Here is a 24,537-nt window from a genome sequence, read left to right as displayed (position 1 = left end):
TCTAGAAAATACTTTATTCACAATTAAATGTCATATATACAGTTGCAAAATATTGTACAAATGTTTAGGTTATCACTATCTGGTATCTGCATGGTACATTGTATTCCAGCAGTGACATTAATATCATACATTTGTCTGTGGCTGATGAGGTTTTATGTTCTTGGTCCAAGATTCATCAAACTGGTTTAAGAGTGGCAGCAGAAGACTGTCTAACACCGCGAGCCCCCTCCATGTGCAGCGAAGACCACTGAGCACAAGACAAAGATTATTTTATTGTATGTCATTTTCATGTTTGTTTGCCCAAGATAAGTATCGAAGTGTCATTTATGCAGTGAGTAACATGTGAGGCCAAAACGCCATTCTCTTTATGTTATTAGGCAGGGGAGGATTTGGCATCTCTGGTGCCACAAGTAAAGTTATATGTGAAACATACACGGTACGCTGCCCCCTATGTGGTCCCCACACAAACATTTCCCTCTCAGTGGTCACCGCACCCAGTACACGGATGCAGATTCAGTAAAACCTAGAAAATCATTACAATATGCAAATTATCAGGAGTCATGTTATTGTTGCTGATATCAGGAAGAGTCAGGAAATCTGGATTGATTGCCATGCCCCAGGTTGTGCTGTGTCATCTCCAACTACCTCCTATGTTCTAGCAGCGTGGCACATATAGTCATGAATGAAGCCAAGCACAGTAAAGCTCACTTCAGCCTGTCACTGTGCTATACTCCCCACGTATAGGAGGTAGTAGTAGACATGTTAGACAAGACTGGATTGTATGTAGAGGGACTGGACAACAATCAGATGACTCCTAATTGGTCATTTTTATACTGCAGGCATTTATCTCGTTTTATAGTTCTTTGCTGCATCTGCAACTATACATAGAAGCGACTTGTACTACTGCACGGTGCCAATTTAAGGGGCTAATTGTACTTGTGAAGTAGTGCTGCTGGTGAAATCTCTGGCCTGCAGGGAATTGTCATTATGGGAATCCAAGATGGCTTCACTTCTGACACTACCAATGAAACATCAAGTCAAAATTGGGAACATAGAAAAACCCTTTAAGAAATGATTCAACCTATACACCGCTGCCTAAAAGTCTCCTCTAAGTTCTAATTTGACTGATTTTCTTACTTACATGTGATCCAAAAGAAGGAGTCCGTTCTCTTGTAAAACCTTCAGTTCCTGTGACGCTTCCAACAAGCCATGTAAGCTAAGTGTAGGGGAAAGCTCCTGCCAGCGCTGCCGAATAGAGAGGATAGACGGAAGAACTGATAGTGCAACAAGCATGGAAAATACATTGTGAGAGTGTTCAAGTCTCGTCATTTTAAGCAAGTCCACCAAATAGAGGAACAAGGATCACCAGTATATACTACCCAGTTACCATGGGCAAGGAGATTAGAACTATGTACAACCCTAAATGTATCACTTTACTTGAACTCCTTAAAGAGGGTCTTTCACATCCTCATCGATGTGTGGTACTATATACTGCTAGAACCATGTGGACTCCCCGAACGGATTACCGACACAGATGTGAACCAGTCCTAAGAGGATGATCTAATGGCTGGTTGCCAGAAATTTGACTTAAGAACCTAGTTTTGGGACATTTGCCAGGTTTCTCTCCATAGCTACATCTGTTTGTTCTGGTTATTATCTCTACGGCTGATACTCTTCTTGCTGTAACCCTCTCTTCTATCTCTTGGTTTTGTTCTAGCTTCCATAACACCTATAACCTGAGGCGTTATTGTTATTATTCTGTTACAAAAAAAATATTGAGAAAAGGGATATTACTTTTTAAAAAAAAAAAATTACAATTTATTTTTTATTAACACTAGGGGGCAAGTGCCCATATAAAACACTGCAATGCTTCCGTACTGCAATGTATTATATGCCACTAAATGAAAGCAAAAGTAAATCTATAAGACTCCACCTCTGGCTGACTCTTATAGATTTACTTATGATGGTGACATTAGGGACTTCAATAGGTCCGTCACCATGAGAACACATTGGCACCCCGCGGTCGCATCTCTAACGTAAGGTATCAATATTAGATTGACAGAAGTCCATTGGTCAGCTGATTGAAACCACGCTCCAAAAGCAGATACTGCTTCACAGGCCATGTGACATGTTCATCAGTCACATGACCTGTGCACAGTTCTGGCCCATTCAAGTAAATGAGACTGAGCAACAATACCAAGCACTGTGGCTTTATAACCTATAGTGCTTTGCCTGGTAAGTAGTGATTGGATCGGACACCCAGCACTCCTACTGGTCTGCCATTGATGAACTATCATCGATTTCTTAGTCCTAGAAAACACATTTTGCGCTATTACCCCTTATCTCGTCTGTTGCTGGCTCCTTTATCCCTACTGATTTCCTAGATACTTTTCATTGACAGTTCAGGTCAGCAAGTATACATAGCAGCATGGGCTGTATAATAGGATCCCTGCACATGCTAACTAAAAGACTACAGAACAGCTGCAGGGATATTGTGCATACCCAGCTGCCAATCTAATGGATACACAATCATAGAAGTAGCCAAGCCCTGGGCTACTGCATAGACTCTAAGCATGTGCGCTTACAAGATTCTGGCCACCCTTGGTGCAATAAGCCGCACAAGCAGCCACTTTCATCTCCAGTGATCTCTGTATTCTCCTTACCTTATGCGATATTCCAATGTCTGTCCGTAAACCCAATACTAAGGGTCAGTTCACACGTGAAAACCGCCTAGCTTATTTGTGCGAGGTAAAAAACCTCGAGGAGTTTTTTTGACGCTGTTTTTTGCATTCCACGCGGTTTTTGACGAGGTTTTTGACACGGTTTTCGCTAGCGGTTTTCGCTAGGTTTTTTTTTTCCTATATGTGCTATAGAAACTGCAGGCGAAAACCGCGCGTTTTTTTGCAAAAAACCGCGCAGTTTTGTGTGCAAAAAACCGCGCGGTTTTTTACCGCGCGGTTTTCGCCTCCCATTCACTTCTATGCAATTCTTCAGGTGTTTTCCGCCTGAAGAAAGGTCATGTCGCTTCTTCAGGCGGAAAACGCTAGGAGGAAAAAAAAAGCTAGTGGTCTACATAGACCACCATGTTAAAGGAGAGGTTTTTGAAGCGAATTCCGCTGTCAAAAACCTCCCCTTTGCCCACGTGTGAACTAGCCCTAATAGTTCTGATAAGCTGAAAATAAGGTGTCGGGAGCATTAGTGACAGTAGCAACCAAGTCTATAGAATATCTCATATACACGTGCCTGAAGAGAAAACAAAAAGAAATCAAACATTCTGCCACAGATATAGTTCCTGAATTGAAAAGGGTTAATTCTGCAGTGAGCTACCTAGAACACCAGAGGACTTCTCAACATAAACCATGAGGGGATGAGTTAATGCTAAGAGTCCAGAACCCAATGGCCACTACAAGGCTACTGTCCCAAATGCAAAAGATGTTGGATAAGTTTATATAATATGTTTCATAATGAATAATCTTATATTAAACTGCTACTTAAGAAGCACAAAGCTCCTATGCAAATTAGTTCTCTCGCAGCACCGGGGGTGGTCCTCGGCGCTCAAACAGCACTGGGGGCGTCCCCAATGCTGTGGGAGAAATCCCCAGCGCCGCCTCCATCTTCGTCTGGAACGGCCTCTCTTTGCATCTTCTTCTGGAGCTGGGTTCAAACTTCTAGGCCTCAGGCAAAGCCAACTGCGCATGCTCGCCAGCCACAAGAAAATGGCCGCTTACAAAGTAAGTGTAAGCGGCCATTTTCTTGTGGCCAGTGGGCATGCGCAGTTTGAACCCAGTAGCAGAAGAAGGCGCGAAGAGAGGCCGTTCCAGACGAAGATGGAGGCGGCGCTGGAGAGTTCTCTTGCAGCATTGGGGACGCCACCAGTGCTGTTTGAGCGCTGAGGACCGCCCCCGGTGTTGCGAGAGAACTAATTTGCATACTGATGAAACCGGGATTTCTACTGAATGGCGGCGCGGAGAAGACTTCTAAAGGTAGGAGAAGAATAGACTTTCTTAAGGCTATTCCAACGTGGTAGGCAGAAAAAAAAATACAATTTTAATGACAGAATCTCTTTAAGAGTGGGCTTGGTTATGTTTGATAGGTTGGCCTGTCCTGGCTAGGTCTGGTGCTTAGAGATAATTGTATTGTAGGTAACTTATGAAATGATGCCAGGAATCTATCACTCCCCCGGGACTAAAATATGTACACCCATCTATAGTACGAGGACATTCCAACTTTGCAGAGGTACTTGACACAGTTGTCCCTTGTCACCATTGCCATTTAACTTATCTGTAGAACCCATTGGTATGTCTCCCATGCAAAACAAGAATTTCCATGAAATTATGTCAATAGCCAACCAAAAGTTGCTTTGTTTGCTGACAATCTTCTGCTTCTCCTACATAATGTAGACAATGATTTACCTATAGCAATTATTACATTGGATCATCATTTCAATAGAATCAATAGGGTTACAGCAGAGATCTTACATTTGGATAAAGAACAGATCATCTGCAACTTCAGAAGTATAGATTACAAATGAGATGAACTATTTTGGTATTAACCCTGTCAGGACCACGTCATTGATGGCCCAATGCTCAGGCCAAATCTAGCACTTTATGTATTGATTTACACTGCAATATCTCTTTAGTGGCTTTGCATATCTCAACTATTTTACAATGGGTTTTTTTCAGGAAATAAGGCTTAGTAGTATTTGTTCACTATGTTAAATAATTTCTTCTGCTAGTGGAAGAATATTATAAAATGTGAAAAAAATAAATACATTTTGCTTTTACCTAAAACAAAATATTTTCTATATATACTATTGCTTATAAACATATTACAACTAGACTTTCTACACACTTTTAATGCACTGGTATCATACTCCTGCTCTCCTCCATACTTTGAATCCGGCGATTCCCTCGCATTGTTGGCGATGTGGCACTGCAGAAGGTACCTCTATATTATATTTTCTGGACTTGCCCCCTCATCCTGGGTTTCTGGAGGGAGGTCAGGTCTCTTACGTACACACTCTTTCTGCAGGGGGTCTCTCTTGATCCCCTTGTTTACCTCCTGAATCTACCTCCCAGACACCTAGGCAGTAAGACTTCTCAGCTCTTCTTGTACTTATGTACTACGGCCAAGACCTCAGCCCTTGATTCTGTAGCCCCCTACACAAACTCCAGAGCCCGACCAACCAATAGACAACCCTGGCACACCGACCAGACTAAAAAACTGAGACGTGCCTCGCGGGTTGCAGAGCACCTCTGGAAGAAAAGCCACTCCCAGGAGGACTTCCTCAGGTACAAAGAGGCAGTTCTCACATTTAAGAACGCACTCACCGCCGCCAAGCAGGTCTACTTCACCACACTCATATCCGCACTCTCTCGCAACCCCAAACAACTATTCTCCACCTTCAACTCCCTCCTCCCGCCCCCCCCCTCCGACATCACTTATCTCAGCTGACGACTTTGCCTCCTACTTTAAAACTAAAATTGACACCATCAGAGACAGCCTCACCCTACTCCCCCGACAATCCATCCACCCAACTACTCGCTGCTCCCCATCCCTGACCTGTTTCTCCTCCATCACTGATGAAAAACTCTCCTCCCTAATCTCCAAATCCCACCTCACCTCCTGCGCGCTCGACCCGATTCAATCACATCTCATCCCCAAGCTCACTGAAGTTATCACTCCAGCCCTAATCCATCTCTTCAATCTATCCCTAACCAATGGATCCTTCCCCTCAGCCTTCAAACACGCCACTGTCACTCCTATACTTAAGAAACCGTCCCTCGACCCGTCCTCTCCAGCCAACTATCGCCCCATCTCACTGCTCCCGTACGCCTCAAAACTTCTTGAGCAACACGTCCACTCAGAACTCTCCTCCTATCTCTCGTCCAACCTGCTCTTTGACAGACTACAGTCAGGCTTCAGACCCCGGCACTCCACTGAAACTGCCCTAACAAAAGTCACTAACGACCTGCTAACTGCCAAAGCCAAGCGCCATTACTCTGTCCTCCTCCTCCTCGACCTCTCCTCTGCCTTTGACACAGTTGACCACTCCCTCCTGTTAGAAAGTCTCTCATCCCTTGGTATCTCAGACTTGGCCCTTTCGTGGATCTCCTCATACCTCTCTGACCGCACATTCAGCGTCTCCCACTCGCACACCACCTCCTCACCACGCCCTCTCTCTGTAGGTGTCCCCCAAGGCTCCGTCCTAGGACCCCTCCTGTTCTCCATCTACACCCTTGGCCTGGGCCAACTCATAGAATATCATGGCTTTCAGTACCACTGCTATGCCGACGACCAGACATTACCTCCCTGCTGGCCAGAATTCCAGATTGTCTAGCGGCCGTAGCCTCCTTCCTCTCCTCCCGCTTTCTCAAACTCAACATGGAGAAAACAGAGTTTATCATCTTCAGCCCATCCTGTATGGCCCCTCCACCTGACCCATCTATCAAAGTTAATGGAACCACAATTACCCCTGTCCCACAGGCCCGATGTCTTGGGGTAACCCTGGACTCCGACTTATCCTTCAAACCACATATTCAAACCCTCAACACCTCTTGTCGCCTCCAGCTCAAGAACATCCACCGAATCCGCTGCTTCCTCACCCCAGAAACTACCAAGATGCTCGTTCAGGCCCTCATAATCTCCCGCTTAGACTACTGCAACACCCTTCTGCATGGACTCCCGGCAAACACCCTCGCCCCCCTCCAGTCCACCTTAAACTGTGCTGCTCGCTTAATCCACCTCACCCCCCGATCTTCATCAGCTGCTCCCCTCTGCCAGTCCCTCCACTGGTTACCTATAGCCCAGCGAATTGAGTTCAAGCTACTAACACTAACATACAAAGCCATCCACAACCTGTCCTCTCCATATATCTCTGACCTCATCCTCACCTGTCCCCTCCATATATCTCTGACCTCATCTCCCGCTACCTGCCCACACGTAACCTCAGATCCTCCAACGACCTCCTACTCCGCTCTCATCCGCTCCTCACACAACCGTCTCCAAGACTTCTCCCGTGCATCCCCCATACTCTGGAACTCCTTACCACGACACATAAGACTGACCCCCACAATCACAGGATTCAAGAAGGCCCTGAAGACTCCCCTATTCAGGAAGGCCTACACCCCCCAATAACACTATCACCGCACCCCCATCTGTACAGTCTCCCCCTCTCCTTCTGTCTCTACCCCCCTCCCCTCATAGATTGTAAGCCCTCGCGGGCAGGGCCCTCTACCCCACTGTGCCAGCCGATCACTGTTAGTATGATATCTACCTGTATATTTTGTGTATTGTATGTAACCCCCAAATGTAAAGCACCATGGAATTAATGGTGCTATATAAATAAACAATAATAAATAATAATAATATTGCTAGAAAGTGGAAAAGGGCAACTCCTCCGTCTGGTCTTGAGCTTCTGGCCCGTATGAAGGACGTGATGAGTCTTGAATACTTGACTGTTAGTCTTAGTAACACCTTAGATGTCTTCCGCTCTATCTGGTCCCCCTGGGGCACTTATTGCACTTTGAGGGGTCTCTGATCTTTGTCCTTCCCCCTCCTTTCCTCTTGTTCTTTCCCTGTCTTTTGTGGTTGTCTCCCTTTCTCGTTGTTCTTGTTTACCTCTCTCTGTGTTATCTGGTTTGTTTCCTTTTTGGGTTATTTGCATTTATGGAGATTTGCGCACTGCCTCTCCCTCTGTTTTTTCCTGTTCTGTTATGAAAAATTTAATTAAAAAAGAGAGATGGGAAAAAAAAAAACTAGACTTTCTAGTTCTTCTGATCACAGGGGCTCCACAATTATATAATTTTATATCCAGGGTGGCTTATTTTCTGGACCTCTCAATGTGTAAATTAACCATTCATTTAGTGTAGTAGACTGCTTAGAGCTGTGAACTGCTTGTGTTATCTGTAGCTCGGCTCCTTCCAGAAAGTAGGTGATGCTGGGGCTGGCAGATGAGCAAATTCTGCTAGCATCAATGTGAATGCAAAGACCGTCTCACTTTAGTATGTTCACTACAAAGGGTTCAATTTTGTAGCTAAAAGTGATGCTAAAGGTCCTAAAGGCTTTTCTTATCACAGTGTAATTCTGGGACTGTAACTTCCACTTGTAGAAGAGGAGCAGCTATAAATCACAGGTGTTAGACTATGACTGCAGCACCAGGTATCAGATAAAGCAAAGTAAATCACCAGATTAGTAACATCTAGGGGTTAAATTAGAATGCAGAAAGGAAATCCTATCCTGCTAATATTAGAAATGTGAAAGTTTGTGTTTGTTACTCTCACACAAAAATGTCTGAACAGATTTGGATGAAATTTGGCACATAGTTTGTAACTTCGATTAATACATAGGCTACTTTGTTTCCAGGTAAATGACATGGCTTCACGACTGTTAGCAATTTATGTTCATAATAGCTTCTGTCCGTGATTTTGTGTTGTTGGCCTCGATCCACCTATATTCAGTAAATTGCTGCCATCAATGGTTCGCCTGCTCCGGCATTTCAGCAGTTCTCAAGATGGCCTACTGCTGAATTTGTTCCTTGCATCGTGCCTGTGATTGTTCCGGCATCTCAGCAGATGGCTGAGGCGCCAAATTTAAACATGCTGGGAAAAAGAAAATCTAATTTATCGCAAAATTCTAAAACAATGAGAGCTATGAAGGTAGTCGGAAGTCGCAGATTTCTCCTGAAGCGGAGATCAGGAGGATTGAGCAAACTAGGCGTCAAGCGGGTCTTAGAGCAGCCGTAACATCGGAGCAGGCAGATTATCGATGCCAACACCACACTCATGGTGTTCCAGCACACTGCTGAGATGCTGGAACAATCACAGGCATGGTGCAAGGAACAAGTTCAGCAGCAGGCCAGCTTGAGAGCTGCCGAAAAGCTGGAGTAGGCGGATCATCGATGCCAACAACTCGCTTAATATATAGCGTCCCAGTGAGATGCCAGAACAATTACGGGCATGGCACAAGGATGAGTTCAGCGGCAGGCCAGCTTGACAGCTGCAGAAAACCGGAGCAGGCGGATCATCAACACCAACACGCTCATTATATGGCATCCCAGCCAGCTCCTGAGATGCCGGAACATGCATGTCGTGAGGAACAAGTGCAGCAGCAGGACAGCCTAAGAGCTGCCGAAATGCCGCAGCAAGCGAACCATCGACCCAGCAATTTGCTGAATATAGGCGGATCATCGACGCCAACAACACGCAGACGATGTCGCAAGCAAAGGCTAGTAATCTATAAGAAAGATTACTGCTCTCCTGGATAACGCAAATAAATGTATTTAGAATCGGAAAACCCTCCGTAACCCTAAAATGTCACTATACAAGATTCCCTAGATTTTAAAGATGTTACCCATTCTTATGAAACTTAAAGATATGAAGAATCGGACATCTTACTTTTTGGAATTTATCCTGAGGCATAAGCAACATAAAATCTCTGCTACGGATTACACCTGCCCAGACAGAACGACGAGATATCTTTTCCATATCTGAGAGAGTGCAATTCTGCAGTTTGGATAACAAGCCAAGACGTGTAATAAGAAAATGGCAGGATCATGGGATGAAGAAGTATATTAAACAAGTGGTCCATAGAGAAGATGGCAGCATGTAGGAAGTATTAGGGTTAGGGTTCGAGGTTCGTATTTTTGGACTATAAGACGCACTGGACTATAAGACGCACCTAGGTTTTAGAGGAGGAAAATAGGGAAAAAATTTTTGAAGCAAAAACTGGTAAAATATTTAATATATGGGAGTTGTAGTTTTGCAACAGCTGTAAGGCCACATTGACAGGTGACCCTGCAGCTGTACGGGGATGCATAGTGTTTTTTTTTTTTTTGCGGGGCCAGAAGTACTTTTTAGTTATACCATTTTGGGGAATATCTATTGCTTAGATCACCTTGTATTGAAAAAAAACCCGGTGGTTTATGACATATGATTTTCTAATTTTATATATATATTCTAGGGACAGGAGGTGATTTAGAACTTTTATTTATTTCATATTTTTATTATATATTTTTAAAGCTTTTTTTTTTTTTTTTTTTTTTTTTTTTTTTACTATTTTATTCCCCCCCGGGAGCTTGAACCTGCGGTCACTTGATTGCAAGTCCCATAGACGGCAATACAACTGTATTGCCGTCTATGGGACATTCTGTGTATTAGTATTACGGCTGGTCATAGACCCAGCTGCAATACTAATACAGCAGTGACAGGCCTGGGAGCCTCAGGGCTCGTTCACATCTGCGTTCTTCTTTCCTTATTGCAGGTTTCCGTTTCCTGCATAAAACAGATGCAGGAGACGGATGCCTGCAGGAGACTCTCACCCATTCATTTGAATGGGTGAGAAAGCTGTCCGGCCGTGCGCGGCAGTGAGCGTTTTGCGCTCTCCGCCGCGAAACCGGGTTTTATAATCCGGACACAGAGTCGGACATGCACTACTGTGTCCGGATAAAAAAATCCGGTTTTGCGGCGGAGAGCCTAAAACGCTCACCGCCGCGCACGGCCGGACCCGATCTATGGTTTCCGTCTTCTGCCATGCAGAAGACGGAAACCATAGTACGGACACATTGAACGCAGGTGTGAACCCAGCGTCATTAGGCTCCCGGCTGTCACCCGAACAGGTCGGCTCCTGCGATATCGCCGCGCAGGAGCCGGCCTGCAACTTTACAGGTATGGGGCCGGTGGGGACCGGCCCCGGGGGAGAAGGGGCCACCGATACTGACCCGGCATCCGCTGTACTAGAGAGCGGGTGCCGGCGAGGGATAGACGCAGGCACAGGTGCTGGGGCCTGAGACATCGCTGCGCTCCTCTGTCCTGCATGAAGCCAGTGGCGGGGGGACGGAGGAGCGGAATAGGATCACTCCTCCCGCTGCTGGCTTCATGCAGGACAGAGGAGCGCAGTGATGTCTCAGGCCCCGGCGTCTATCCCTTGCCGGCATCCGCCTCTCTATTACAGCGGATGCCAGGCGCCACATTCGGACTATAAGACGCACCCTTCTTTTCCCCCCAAATTTGGGGGGAAAAAAGTGTGTCTTATAGTCCGAAAAATACGGTATATCTACCTGTATATTCTGTGTATTGTATGTAAAGCACCATGGAATTAATGGTGCTATATAGAGATGAGCGAACACTAAAATGTTCGAGGTTCAAAATTCTATTCGAACAGCCGCTCACTGTTCGAGTGTTCGAACGGGTTTCGAACCCCATTATAGTCTATGGGGAACATATACTCGTTAAGGGGGAAACCCAAATCCGTGTCTGGAGGGTCACCAAGTCCACTATGACACCCCAGGAAATTATACCAACACTCTGGAATGACACTGGGACAGCAGGGGAAGCGTGTCTGGGGGCATAAAAGTCACTTTATTTCATGGAAATCCCTGTCAGCTTGCGATTTTCGCAAGCTAACTTTTCCCCATAGGAATGCATTGGACAGCGCTGATTGGCCAGAGTACGGAATTCGACCAATCAGCGCTGGCTCTGCTGGAGGAGGCGGAGACTAAGATCGCTCCACACCAGTCTCCATTCAGGTCCGACCTTAGACTCCGCCTCCTCCGGCAGAGCCAGCGCTGATTGGCCAATGCATTCTATTAGCCCGATGAAGTAGAGCTGAATGTGTGTGCTTAGCACACACATTCAACTCTACTTCATCGGGCTAATAGAATGCATTGGCCAATCAGCGCTGGCCAATGCATTCTATTAGCGTGAGCTGAGTTTGCACAGGGGTTCTAGTGCACCCTCAGCTCTGCTACATCTGATGTAGCAGAGCCGAGTGTGCACACTCGGCTCTGCTATATCAGATGGGCTGACCGGCACACGGTGTAGTTGAGCAGAACTGGCTCAGCACTGCTAAGTCTCTGCATTCGCATAGGAATGCATTGGCCAGCCTTTGGCCAATCAGCGCTGGCTCTGCCGGAGGAGGCGGAGTCTAAGGTCAGACCTGAATGGAGACTGGTGTGGAGCGATCTTAGACTCCGCCTCCTCCAGCAGAGCCAGCGCTGATTGGTCGAGTTCCGTACTCTGGCCAATCAGCGCTGTCCAATGCATTCCTATGGGGAAAAGTTTATGTCACAAAAATCACAATTACACACCCGATAGAGCCCCAAAAAGTTATTTTTAATAACATTCCTACCTAAATAAAGGTTATCCCTAGCTATCCCTGCCTGTACAGCTATCCCTGTCTCTTAGTCACAAAGTTCACAGTCTCATATGACCCGGATTTGAAATCCACTATTCGTCTAAAATGGAGGTCACCTGATTTCGGCAGCCAATGACTTTTTCCGATTTTTTTTCGATGCCTCCGGTGTCGTAGTTCCTGTCCCACCTCCCCTGCGCTGTTATTGGTGCAAAAAAAGCGCCAGGGAAGGTGGGAGGGGAATCAAATTTTTTTGGAGTTTGCCACGTGATGTTCAATTCGAATCGAACAGCCTGATATCCGATCGAACATGTGTTCCATAGAACACTGTTCGCTCATCTCTAGTGCTATATAAATAAACAATAATAATAATAATACAAAAGATAACTCCTTATTCCTTGTTGGGATTATTCTGTATCACTATCATTGGAGCTAACAAATTAACCCAATAGAAATCGCCAGTTTTTTGTGTTTGTTTTTTTTATGATCCCCGCAGTCAAATTTTATGTGTAGGAACTGTATTAAGAACAGGTAGAGGAAAGTGGTAATAAGAGGCTAGCGGAAGAGGGCAAAATAGGAGGGTTGTAAAGATACTTATAAACTCAGATACTAGTAAAGCTCTAAAGGAAAATTTGGGGATTTTGATATTCATTTTAAAGAGCAAGACCCAGGAATACGGGATATGTTCATGAATGATCGATGCCCCAAGTGTTGTCCTGAACCTGCTTTGACACTGACTTTGGGGCTGTTTAAATGTTTTGGAAGAGGGATTATGGCCTACATACTTCTATATAGGGTCAAAAGATAAGGAGGGGCCATCAGGATTAAAGAACTCAGCTGTGAAAATCTACAACCTGTTCATATTTCTGTTCTGGATATTTTTCTATCACATGCAGAAGGGATTTTGAATCTACACCACAAATTTGGGATAATCCCACAACATCTAAACACAACCCATTAACCATTATATCCTTATTAAGATAGAAATTAGTGCAGATACAAAACAATCTAAAGAAGACGGGGTGCAGTGTTAAGCATGGGTAAGATACACAGGAATAGATCCTCTAATGCAAAATACAGCCAAGATGCAGAAACGCAATAGCTAGAAGTGAAAGAATTTTCAGACTACACATCCAACATATTATTTTATAGCATCCCTGTGTATAAGACAATATAGTAAATGTACAGGCCATTATTATTATTGTGTATGCTGAAAGGCCCCTTGTTCTGAGCTGTTCTGTCATGTGCACAGACCTGAAGAAATCGAAGAGTCAATGTAAAAAACAAGAAAAATAATGAAATGTAATACACTACTCACATATCAAAGTTGCTCTGCTCAGTTACCTTCCGAGTGCCATGCCCATATCTCATCACTTCCTTCATCCATGGTTCTGGTTCCAAAGTCTGAACACGCGCTTGCCTCCGTTTTCCTTGACTTGTGTGGACTGAAAACCTTCCATGAGCTCCTGTGACAACCACAATTATTTCTTGACACTACTGCTGAAATATTTTGTGCATATGGTGGTGTCCCAAGTCTTCCCCGACAGATGATGTGCTCTTACATGAAAGACAACTGGCAGCAGCTTATTTGACTCTCCTCATTGAGAACACATGCATGCCCAGCTACACCGAGTGTGTGTGTGTGTGTGTGGGGGGGGGGGGGGGGGGGGGGGGGGGGGGGAGGTCAGAAGAAATAGCTGCCAGCAAAACTGGAGGCTGAGCCAAAGAAGGCAAACCCTACCAATATAACCCAAATGCCTCAGGATTTTAAGCAATTTCCATCACAACCCTTTTGAAGAGAAATTTGTTTAATCACATTTCAGTATCTTGGAAAGTCAGTGCGGGCCCCTGACATTAAACAGGACCTATCTGCGTTATTATCTGTATTCGTCAGGAAATCATTCTGGAGCAGTGTTACTTTTAACTCTTATGTTGTGCTAGTCCTCTGTTATTCCTTCTAGAAATGTATACATAAATAGCTGGGTGCAGCCACTTGTCCAAATAAGCCTGACAGTATCAGACTCTAGTAGAGGGGTACTCAGCTACTTTTAGTAAAGGTCCGTTGACCATGTTCCACCATGAAGTAAAGGTCTGAGCTGAACGCATACAGTATTTATGGTATTTTTCAGACAAAAAGACGCATCTGACTATAAGATGCACAAGAAAAACTAGGAAGAAATATTTCCTAAAGCGGCATTATACTGTGCAAGAGTGCAGCAAAGAGCATTATATGGTACATGAGGCCACTACGGCTTTTATACTGTGCGGGAGACACTAAGGAGCATTGTACAGTATGTAGGGGGGAATAAAGAGCATTATACAGTGCACTAAGGAACAGTATTCTGTGTGGGACACTGTATTGTGACTCCTCATGGCACGGCCCTTAGTACATCCCCTCATAATAATTCCCCATCAGTGCCCCCACACATAATTAATATTAACAGCGGCCTGGAGAAACCTTCATCTCCCACCTGATATCTCCAAACCCTGATCCATTACACTAAGTGGCAGCAGGGATCGGTGTACACAGTACAGTGGCCATTCTGGGTAACTACAGCTCAATTTCCATTTCAGTCCACATCATTCAGCTCCTTAGGTGGACCTGCATGTCGCTATACAGTCTGAACACTAGATGGCTCTACACTATGTAAGTAAATGTTGAAATTCTTCACTGGATCATTTTATGATTTATATAGTGAATTCATGGCGAGACTAACCTTTTTAAAGCAGCAAGTATATGAACTGATGATAAATTGATATTTAGGGTATTTTCAGATATCATTTTTCATCCCATAGGGAACACACGATTTGTTTTAAAGGATTCCTTTTAGCCAGCTTTCCCCCCACTACAATCTTTCCTGAATGAAGCCCCCAGACTTGTCTTTCTGTCATTCCAGTGCACAGATGTATCTACCTTGTGTTAGTCGCTGCACTGATTGTCCATCCACCACAGAATACATAATAAAATTATCACACACACCCATAAATCCCTCCATAGCGCTGCACTTCTCTTTATCTCCTCTCCTGTCACTGTCTACTGCTCTAACCGTTCAGCCAATTACCTTAGACTTGTATCCTCTGTTATCCCAACACCCCACTCCCATCTTCCAAGACTATTCTGGAGCTGCATCAGTGCTCTGGAGTGTTTTACTCTGGACAATCAGATTATTCACCGACTACAGCAGCTCCCAAACTGCCCTAAAGTCACATCTATTTAGGCAGCTTATCACATGACCTGATCACATTGATCTCCACCTCCAAACACTATACTAACATGCCTTCTCCTAAGCTATACTTCCTCCTCTGTTCCTCAAAACCTAACTCCTCCAACTAGAAGTTTCCCTACACTTAGTGTTGGTATATTCACAAGTACTAACTCCTCTATCTCCTCATAGATTGTAAGCTCTTGTGAGCGGGGTCCTCACTCCTCTTGTGTCCTCCTCTCTAGTTCCTCATAGAGTGTAAGCTCTTGTGAGCGGGGTCCTCACTCCTCCTGTGTCCTCTCTATCTCCTCATAGATTGTAAGCTCTTGTGAGCGGGGCCCTCACTCCTCTTGTGTCCTCCTTTCTAGTTCCTCATAGATTGTAAGCTCTTGTGAGCGGGGCCCCCACTCCTATGGTTTGATAGGTTAATTATTTTTGACATATATTGTCTGTTCATGAACCTCCTTGTTTGTAAAGTGCTGAGGAATATGTTGGCGCTGTGGCCTCTTTACTACTTATGAAACACAGCTCCATACATTGTATAGTAACTGTGCTTGGTACTGACGCTCAGCCTTATGCTGCATAACCATGTGACCACATCTCACTGGCATGAGAAGAAAAAGTTTTCTTTAGCCATGAGCTTTTAGCTAGCCTGGATTTAGCTAGACGCTTACCTGGTCCTACACCAATGTACTGTGTTCCAAGCCAGTATGCAAGATTGTGCTTGCTCACAGCACCCTGGAAAAGTAAAATAGGTAAAAATACAAAACTTACTATCTATAAATCAAGTGACAGGGTTTTACCTCTTGAAGTAGAGCATGTATGTTGAACTCATTTTTCGCTAAGGGCTAGATCAGCCTTATGGTTATCTTCAGAGGGCAGTTACTAATTCTGTGACACTATAAATGTAGCTCTGCCACTTCTATGTAGTTACATTTCTAGCCCATGGAAGGTGACCATAAGTCTGATGTTACCATATATTTAATACACATGGGTAATAGTGTCCTAATTGTCCCCCTCATAAATAGTGGTGATCCCCACAGGTAATAGTTTTCCCCTCACACAGTCCAGCTTAAACAACTCATTTCAAGACAGCATGGCTGAAAGGACATAATAAGAGGTGCACAGACGGGCCCCACATCAAGTAGAAGAGGTAACTACGACATTCCCTACAACTGGAGACAGTAGTGTGGTGAGGGGCCCTATGTTTCAGGGGGCACCACCACAAGGGCAACCACTGTGACCCCTATAGCTATACTGGGGACAGAACAAAGATGTCACAGCACATAATATGGCCCCATTATTTTGACCCCCCCCCCATACAGTATAAGACCCCCTTTTTTGCCCCCACACAGTATATAGCCCCACACTGTATATAATCCTTTTTTTTATTTTTTTTTTTGCCCCAACACTGTATATTACTAGTGGGTAATAATTGACTCACCCATCCAAGCTCACGTTTATGCCGGCCTCTGCTGCCACCACCAGAACATGTTGTACCAGACACTGAAGAACAGCAGAACGCAACGTAGAGAGCTCAATAGAGACCGCAGCGGAGAACAGCCTGGACAGGAGCGTGATTGGGTGAGTAAATTATTCAAAAAGAAGGTGGCCACCTCGTTCATGTCATGAAGCGCTTTCTGAAGCTATCGCCCCAGGTCGCTTGATTGCAGATGTGGCCCTGGGCCTTGTGCTCAACACCTGTGATGTAAAGTGAGAGCCAACTTGTGAAAATTATCAATTTCACAAAAAGTTAAAGAAATCTACCCCCTGGACTAGAAGAGCTTCCCCAACTACACAAATAATAATGAAAGTAGTTGTATGTTGGGTGCATGGGTGTCTATTACAGTTAATGAATATGCAAGTTACCATGTCATGACCAAGCTGCAGAAACAATGACAACTTGACTTACTGACAAATCAAATCCATACTGGTTTGATAAAGAATATCTACAAAAAGCATACTCACATTTCGTGCAAAATTGGAGACTTCATACTGCCGGAAGCCAGCTTCTTGTAGAGTCCATCTGGCATCATCGTACATCTGAGCAGTAAGTTCTGGATCAGGAAACGCAAGCTGTCCTTTCTCCTTCCATTTAAACATCATGGTTCCCCTCTCCAAGGTGAGCTGATATAGAGACACATGGTCATCGCACTGTGCCAAGAGCCTATGTAATGTGTTGTGCCATGATGCTAGGCTTTGACCTGGAAGGCCGAACATGACATCCACTGACGTTCTACCAGGAAAGATCTTACACGCTTCCTCCATAGTGCGTTGTGCATCTGAGGCTGTATGTGTTCTTCCAAGAAGCAGGAGGTCTTGGTCATCCAGGGACTTGAAGAAAGTGGTACAGAATAAATACTCAGAGTACAGGAGAGAACAAGGTGGGGATAAGTGCCTGATCACTGGAAGTCTGTCCAGTAGGACCCCCACCAATCAGAGAATGGGAGTACAATGTTGCATGCCTAAATGGAACAAAGGCCATGCATTGGTAGTGGCACTCCATTGCTAGAGGACTGACAGAGATAGATGAGCACAGCAATCTGCTATATTTACAAATCCCATAGAACCTAAATGAAGTGGCCCCGCAAACAAAGGCCCCTCATAGTCAAGATTGGTATCATTATCCAATTGGTGGCACTGCCTCGATCAGGCACTTTTTGGGTGACAAAGCATGGGGCACAGAGGTGAGACCTGCATCTATCATACGTATCGCATATTTTATGAGCATTCCATAAATGTCTTTTATGAGCAAAAACCCTTCAAGTGCAATGCAGTTAACTCCCCACCCCCAACAGCTGCAGACAATAGGAATTTGTATATGTTGACAAGTTCACATCAGCTTCCATTTATAACAAACCCAGATAATGCTGGGTCCAAATCGTCATTGACATATCACAATGAATTTATGTTCCATCAGATTTTAGTTTTAAACATCTTTTAAATAACAAAAAAAAATAAAATGTATCAGTATAGCAATGTGTGTGAACACCTCTAGGAGTAAAAATGAAGAACAGACGGAGCATATGGAAGGCATATGCCAACAAACCAACTTTTCTGAAACATAGAAAGGAGAACAACAAGGTCAAGGAGGCCAGTGGGGTCAAGGACCTAAAATAGGCAAAACATCTTTGGGAAATGAGAGGTCCATGTGCTGGGGGACCTCCACCACCCCGTCAGCCATGAAACCCACAACAAAGAAAAACTGAGAGACAATCAGGAATGTAATTGAAGACAAGGGAAGAGAGCAACAAGCAACACTGGGACAAAAGGGAAGGGAAGTGAGGGGCACAGGACGCGTAGGGGAATAACAGAGCCAGGAGGCCAGCCTCCCAGAGAACCATGTCACATTGACTTTAATGGGATTCTTTTGGGGATCCTGTGTTCATACCTCTGTACACTATGGAACATGGACAATGGAATCATCATATGTAAAAAAAAATGATTTATTTGAAAATATTAAAAAACATTGATACAACACAGTGAAGACATCAACATATACATTTAAGGGGACCAATGCTACCTGTCAAAGAACATACGTGGTAGTTGAAAAAATGTAAAAAATGCAATCCAGCAATGAAGTATGGTGATAAGTAATAGCCTTTAGCAGAGAGATCAACATAAGGGAGTATTTATATGTAGTGACGTCATAGTGACAGCTTTCATATGGGAGTTAATATAGTTAGCTCTGCATAATGACAAGTGTAGAAAATACTATGGATGCTGGAATGAAGTGAAATAAATGAAGTCAAATCATAAAGGATAGTACATACCATGATAAGAACGCGCCCCGACGCACGTTTCGGCGTAAAGGCTTCGTCTTTTTGTCCCCTGACGAAAGCTGTCACTATGACTTCACTACATGTAAATACTCCCTTATGTTGATCTCTCTGCTAAAGGCTATTACTTATCACCATACTTCATTGCTGGATTGCATTTTTTACATTTTTTCAACTACCACGTATGTTCTTTGACAGGTAGCATTGATCCCCTTAAATGTATATGTTGATGTCTGCACTGTGTTGTATCAATGTTTAATATTTTCAAATCATTTTTTTACGTATGATGATTCCATTGTCCATGTTCTATATTGTTGATTTTTTTGGATTATCATCTAAAACTTTTTTCCCTTTAGTTGTGTTTTTGTATTTTCTCTGTACACTATGGCTGGAGATGGACCACTATTCTAGAAGTCCACTTTCCACTGCAATTGTGAGTTATCACTAGACATGGAGAAAAAGGGACCCGAAAAAAACACCACAGAAAAATATGGTATATTTTGGGGGGAGAGGGGGGGTCTTCTCAATGGGACAGTCTTTTGGAAAAGCAACAATATTACCTGTTAGTGATATAATATACTTACCTGTACACCAATTGAGAGGCGATTCACCCCGGCATCCCGAAATTGCTGCAGTTTGCTCTCTCTCAATGATGTGGGATTCGCTTCCAAGCTGATTTCAGCATCGAGTGGCAAATATGCAGATTTGGATATCTCCTCCAAAATGGTGTGTATCGTGGATGGGCTGGCAAGGCTTGGGGTGCCCCCACCAAAAAATATGGAGGGAACTCTATTTGTAACAAAACATAATAAATTATTCATTCATCTATTCATTCCTTGTGATTTGTACTAGATGTTCTAGAGCTGCATTACCATACCAGTGGCCCCATAAATTTGATATGCTTAGACCCATTTACTATATATTTAGAAAATGAATTTTCAAAAAAGTTCTGTTAGTGCTATTAATAGGTTAATAAGTGCACCCAAATACCTATAGCCGTGTTTTGAGTGATTTCTGGGTTCTCTGGGAGCGCCTGACATCTTCTGCATTTGTTTACATTGGCACTTTCCTACAACTCCCGTTATTCCTTGCTCTGCACTCAGAGCCGACTCACTCCTCCCTCTGTCACTCCCCCTTAATAACAATACATATATATATATATTGTAAGCCGATGGCCAGTCAAGTAATGGAGGGGGTGTACATCTTACCCAGACAACTCAGGTGGGTGAGATGAGGAAACTCCAGAAAGAATGTTTCTCAGCAGATAACAATTGTCTGCTGAGGGTTATTTCAGAGTTCCAGTTACTGGGCTGGATTTTTAGGAATGACAAGTAGGCTGGTAGTGGGACCTTTCATTCCACCCCCCTCGAATCCACACTTTGGGGATGTTCCGGCAGCGACTCAGCTGCAGAGAGTCTCCTCGTAAAGGAGGCTTAAGAAGTTGCTCCAGCAGCAGCACTTTGGCAGAGCTTGGCTGGAGAGCAAACAGAGAGGTCATATTTGCTTTTGGATTTCTGTTATTCTAGGTGAGGTCACCTATTCTATGTTCAGTTAGAGCCTAGCCGGGCAAGGATTTATTTTTGTATTGTTTCCTTTTGTTGCTGCACTACCTTTTTGAGTGAAAATAAACTCTACCTTTGTTTTGGACTAAAGAAACTGGTCTTGTGTGTCTATGCCACTCTACCTAGCAACCCCAGACCCTGACATGTGTGTATGTGTGTGTGTGTATATATATATATATATATATATATATATATATATATATATATATAATTTATTGTGTGTGTGTGTGTGTGTGTGTGTGTGTGCAAAGGGCTTGCACTTGAGAAAGGTCCCAGTGTGGACAGATACGTGGTGTACTGCTTTTTCCAATAAAAGGACATTTTCCATCCATACAAGTTGCTGACAGACCGGATTGTTTATTTTATGTCTCTTTCCAGCCATTCCACCTTTATTAGGAACTTCTTAAAATTGAAATTGCTGTAAAATCTATCATGTCTGAATGTATGAAGGCTGAGACGCTCTGCCTGCTCGGTGTAGGTTGACACACCTTTTTTTTTTTTTTTTTTTTTTTTAACTACATAGGAAAGTGCAGCAGACTGTGCTTTACTATACAGAGGGCCACTATACGCCCGTAGACAGGGAAGCGTGAAGTTTATGCACATAGATGATGTTTTTGAAATAATTTCCTTAGAGAAATGACCCTAACGTACTCCATCAAACACCAGAAGAAAAGGGCGGAAGCTCCTAGCTGAGCAGTGGCCCGCTTTACCTGTGGTTGGCATTGCTCAGTTTTCTTTGGAGAAACAAATGAGTGGTGTATGGACTGCTAGAAAGTATGTAAGTCTACATATTACACATTAGATAAGAGCCAGGCAAGTCATAAATAACACCCTGCAGCCATAAGCCTCTACCTCCATGTTTCCCTGAACACTTTAAGCAGCTTCTCTGTCTTACCTGCGCACCTGGCTGAGCTGGATCAATGTGCGGGCTTCTTGCACCAGACACGAACGGAGGACGTCCTCATTGTCAGAGCGGGTAATGTATTTGTTGAAATTGCAGTAAGTGCAGCGTTTCTCACAGTACGGCCACTAAAAGGAAAGAGAGGACAGGTGCAAAGGTCAACATTGATTATTTCTAGGGTGATACAAGATTTTTAGGTTAGCTGCACGTGGAGAGTTACTGTTCAGAAAAGACAGTCCATATATCCTATAGTAGTGATTATAGTACAGGACAGTATATAAGGTGGGCAGGGACTCCTAACATCATAGATAGGTATATACTGCTAGGAGTCCTCTCCTACATACTGTCCTGTAGTGAATATAGTACAGAACAGTATATATCAATGGGGAGGGGGACAGGGATTTAGAATACCATGGATGGATAACTATATACTGCTAGGACCAGGGGTTTTCTGGTCAAAAAATTAATTTTCAAAAATGTTCTGTTAGTGCTATTAATGGGTTAATAAGTGCACCCAAATACCTATAGCAGTGTTTTAAGTGATTTCTGGATTTTCTGGGAGTGCCTGACATCTTCTGCATTTGTTTACATTGGCACTTTCCTGTTCCTATAACTCCCGTTATTCCAGGGGCAGCATCGGAGGTAGCATGGGGTGATATAGGAGGTAGCATGGGGTGATATAGGAGGGAGCAGGGGGGGATATAGGAGATAGCAGGGGGGGGATATAGGAGGGAGCAGGGGGGGGATATAGGAGGGAGCAGGGGGGGGATATAGGAGGGAGCAGGGGGGGGATATAGGAGGGAGCAGGGGGGGGATATAGGAGGGAGCAGGGGGGGGATATAGGAGGGAGCAGGGGGGGGATATAGGAGGGAGCAGGGGGGGGATATAGGAGGGAGCAGGGGGGGGGATATAGGAGATAGCAGAGGGGGGATATAGGAGATAGCAGAGGGGGGATATAGGAGATAGCAGAGGGGGGATATAGGAGGGAGCAGGGGGGGATATAGGAGGTAGCATGGGGGGAATATAGGAGGGAGCAGGGGGGGGATATAGGAGGTAGCAGGGGGGGGGATATAGGAGGTATACCTGCGCAGTCCCTGTTATACAGCGCTACATGATGGTACATATTATCCATTGCCCACTCTATGGAGGTGCCAGCTCGCACCTCCTCTTAATGATGTGTACAGTCGACATCTCTTTGACCAGCAACCCAACCCCATTACACTACGTATATTACAGTAAACTAAGAAAAATTTATAATAAATATAATTTTGAAAGTTGGAGGGGGGCCCTTATGGTTGAAATATGAAATTATCCCAGACAACCACTTTAAAGGGGTTTTCTGCGATTTACGGTATATGACAGTCTATCCTTAACCCGATTCACCCCTGATTTCGGATTCCATTCAGGAAGTCTGATTGGGGACCCCCGAATGGAGACCTAAGAAATGGGGTCCGTGTGGTTTCAGCATAAAACATGCAGAGAGAAAATTGCTCCTTTCAATACTTTTCTCTCCATTGGATTTGTGCGAACACGAGCAGAAACCACACGGATCTCATTATAGTTTAAGAAAAAAAAAATTCCCTTAAAGGGATTGTCCATGCAAAAAAATTATTTTATAAATCGGCTGGAAAGGTGAAAAAAATAAAATCATACTCTCCTTTTGCCTCCCAGTGTGGTCTGGTGCTTCTGCTCCGTTGTTGTGTTGCGGCAGATGTTCCCGCCACACGTGATAGCTGAGACCTCGCAGCCGGAGAGCAAATTCACTCGGACCGCGCTGGGACAACACTGGAGCATCAGGGAACGGCGAGTACCAATTCTTCTTTTTTACACTTTTCCACATCCGCACAGCTAATTTTAACTTTTTTTTTTTTTTTTGCCCAGAAAACCCTTTAAGGGCTCGTTCACATCTGTGTTCTCCTCTCCGTACTGCAGGTTTCCGTTTCCTGCATAAAACAGAGCAGGAGACGGAAACCTGCAGGAGTCTTTCATTTGAATGGGTGAGAAAGCTGTGCGGTGGTGAGCGTTTTATGCTCTCCGCCGCGAAACCGGGTTTTATAATCCGGACACAGAGTCGGACAAGCAGTACTCTGTGTCCGGATTAAATAAAACGGTTTCGCGGCGGAGAGCATAAAACGCTCACCGCCGCACCCGGTCTGTGGTTTCCGTCTTCTGGCATGCAGAAGACGGAAACCACAGACCGGAGACCCTGAACGCAGGTGCGTAACAAAAACTAATTCAGTTCTGGATCTCAGAAGTGGAAAGGGAAGAAAAACACTCATTACAAAAAGTAGCCAAACTTACAAAAACTACTGCAGTGGCATGGCTGTAATCTTCTCAATGCAATGAATAACCTGATGGCGTTAGTGAATCAATGTTTTATTAATTACCAGACAGAGCTTATAAAAGCTAATTAATGACATATAAAGCCATCACACCAGAGCCATGATAGAATACAATAGAGAAGCAGCCAGTTATACAGGGCTGGTGTGTGAGCACAGCACAGGCCTCAGTAGTGCAGCCGCGTTCAGTACAGCAGTGGTGCAGCGCTGACTCACATGCACGTATATGGTCGCTACCTCCGGCATACACGGCTCCTCCGCACCACACACATGGCGGCCATAAGCCCTGCTATCCCGGCATAGCCTCCGCAATACAACCGCAGGGACCGACGCCGAAGAACGCAGCATGTGACTAGAACACAACTGCTCGGCAGATGCTACGGTAAATGCTTTACTCTGCAAGGACCTTCTGACGTCACAAGGTCACATGACCGGATAGGCGTGTCTGTACTTGTAAGAAGGTCCTTCCACGGTTGTGTCTAGAATGGAGCTGCTCCTGGTACAATCCTCTCTGCTTTCTGTTCTCCAGCTCCATGTGCTCGGCTCCGCCCTCCTCTATACAGCACAGAGCAGTGATGTCGAAACTCCGCCCTCCTCTGAGCGGCCACGCCCCTTCCTTTTACA

General features: G+C 44.5%; 1 protein-coding gene across 1 annotated transcript; it reads right to left on the bottom strand.

Moving 5' to 3' along the window:
- Positions 1-24,272, bottom strand: RSAD1 (radical S-adenosyl methionine domain containing 1). Its single transcript, XM_075261904.1, has 10 exons — positions 24,130-24,272; positions 21,569-21,702; positions 19,696-19,900; positions 17,301-17,666; positions 16,007-16,070; positions 13,448-13,595; positions 3,160-3,172; positions 2,664-2,705; positions 1,142-1,245; positions 1-247 (listed from the first exon to the last, which is right to left on the bottom strand). The coding sequence occupies exons 1-10, from the start codon at positions 24,259-24,261 to the stop codon at positions 124-126; spliced, it is 1,332 nt and encodes a 443-aa protein (XP_075118005.1). The 5' UTR covers positions 24,262-24,272; the 3' UTR covers positions 1-123.
- Between the last annotated feature and the right edge of the window lie 265 nt (positions 24,273-24,537).

Source organism: Leptodactylus fuscus, unplaced genomic scaffold (assembly GCF_031893055.1).
Source record: "Leptodactylus fuscus isolate aLepFus1 unplaced genomic scaffold, aLepFus1.hap2 HAP2_SCAFFOLD_61, whole genome shotgun sequence".
NCBI classification, from domain to species: domain Eukaryota; kingdom Metazoa; phylum Chordata; class Amphibia; order Anura; family Leptodactylidae; genus Leptodactylus; species Leptodactylus fuscus.
The sequence above is the reverse complement of the archived record's forward strand: the minus strand, read 5'-3'. Positions and strand labels throughout refer to the sequence as shown.

Bases quoted from the DNA above. Each gene is read 5' to 3' on its own strand.
- RSAD1 (XM_075261904.1), bottom strand. From the start codon at position 24,261: ATGCTGCGTTCTTCGGCGTCGGTCCCTGCGGTTGTATTGCGGAGGCTA. The intron at 17,667-19,695 runs GTAAGTATATTA...ACTTTCTTCAAG, and splicing joins GCCTCTCAATTGGTGTACAG to TCCCTGGATGACCAAGACCT. The intron at 13,596-16,006 runs GTAAGCGTCTAG...TGGTTGTCACAG, and splicing joins GTACATTGGTGTAGGACCAG to GAGCTCATGGAAGGTTTTCA.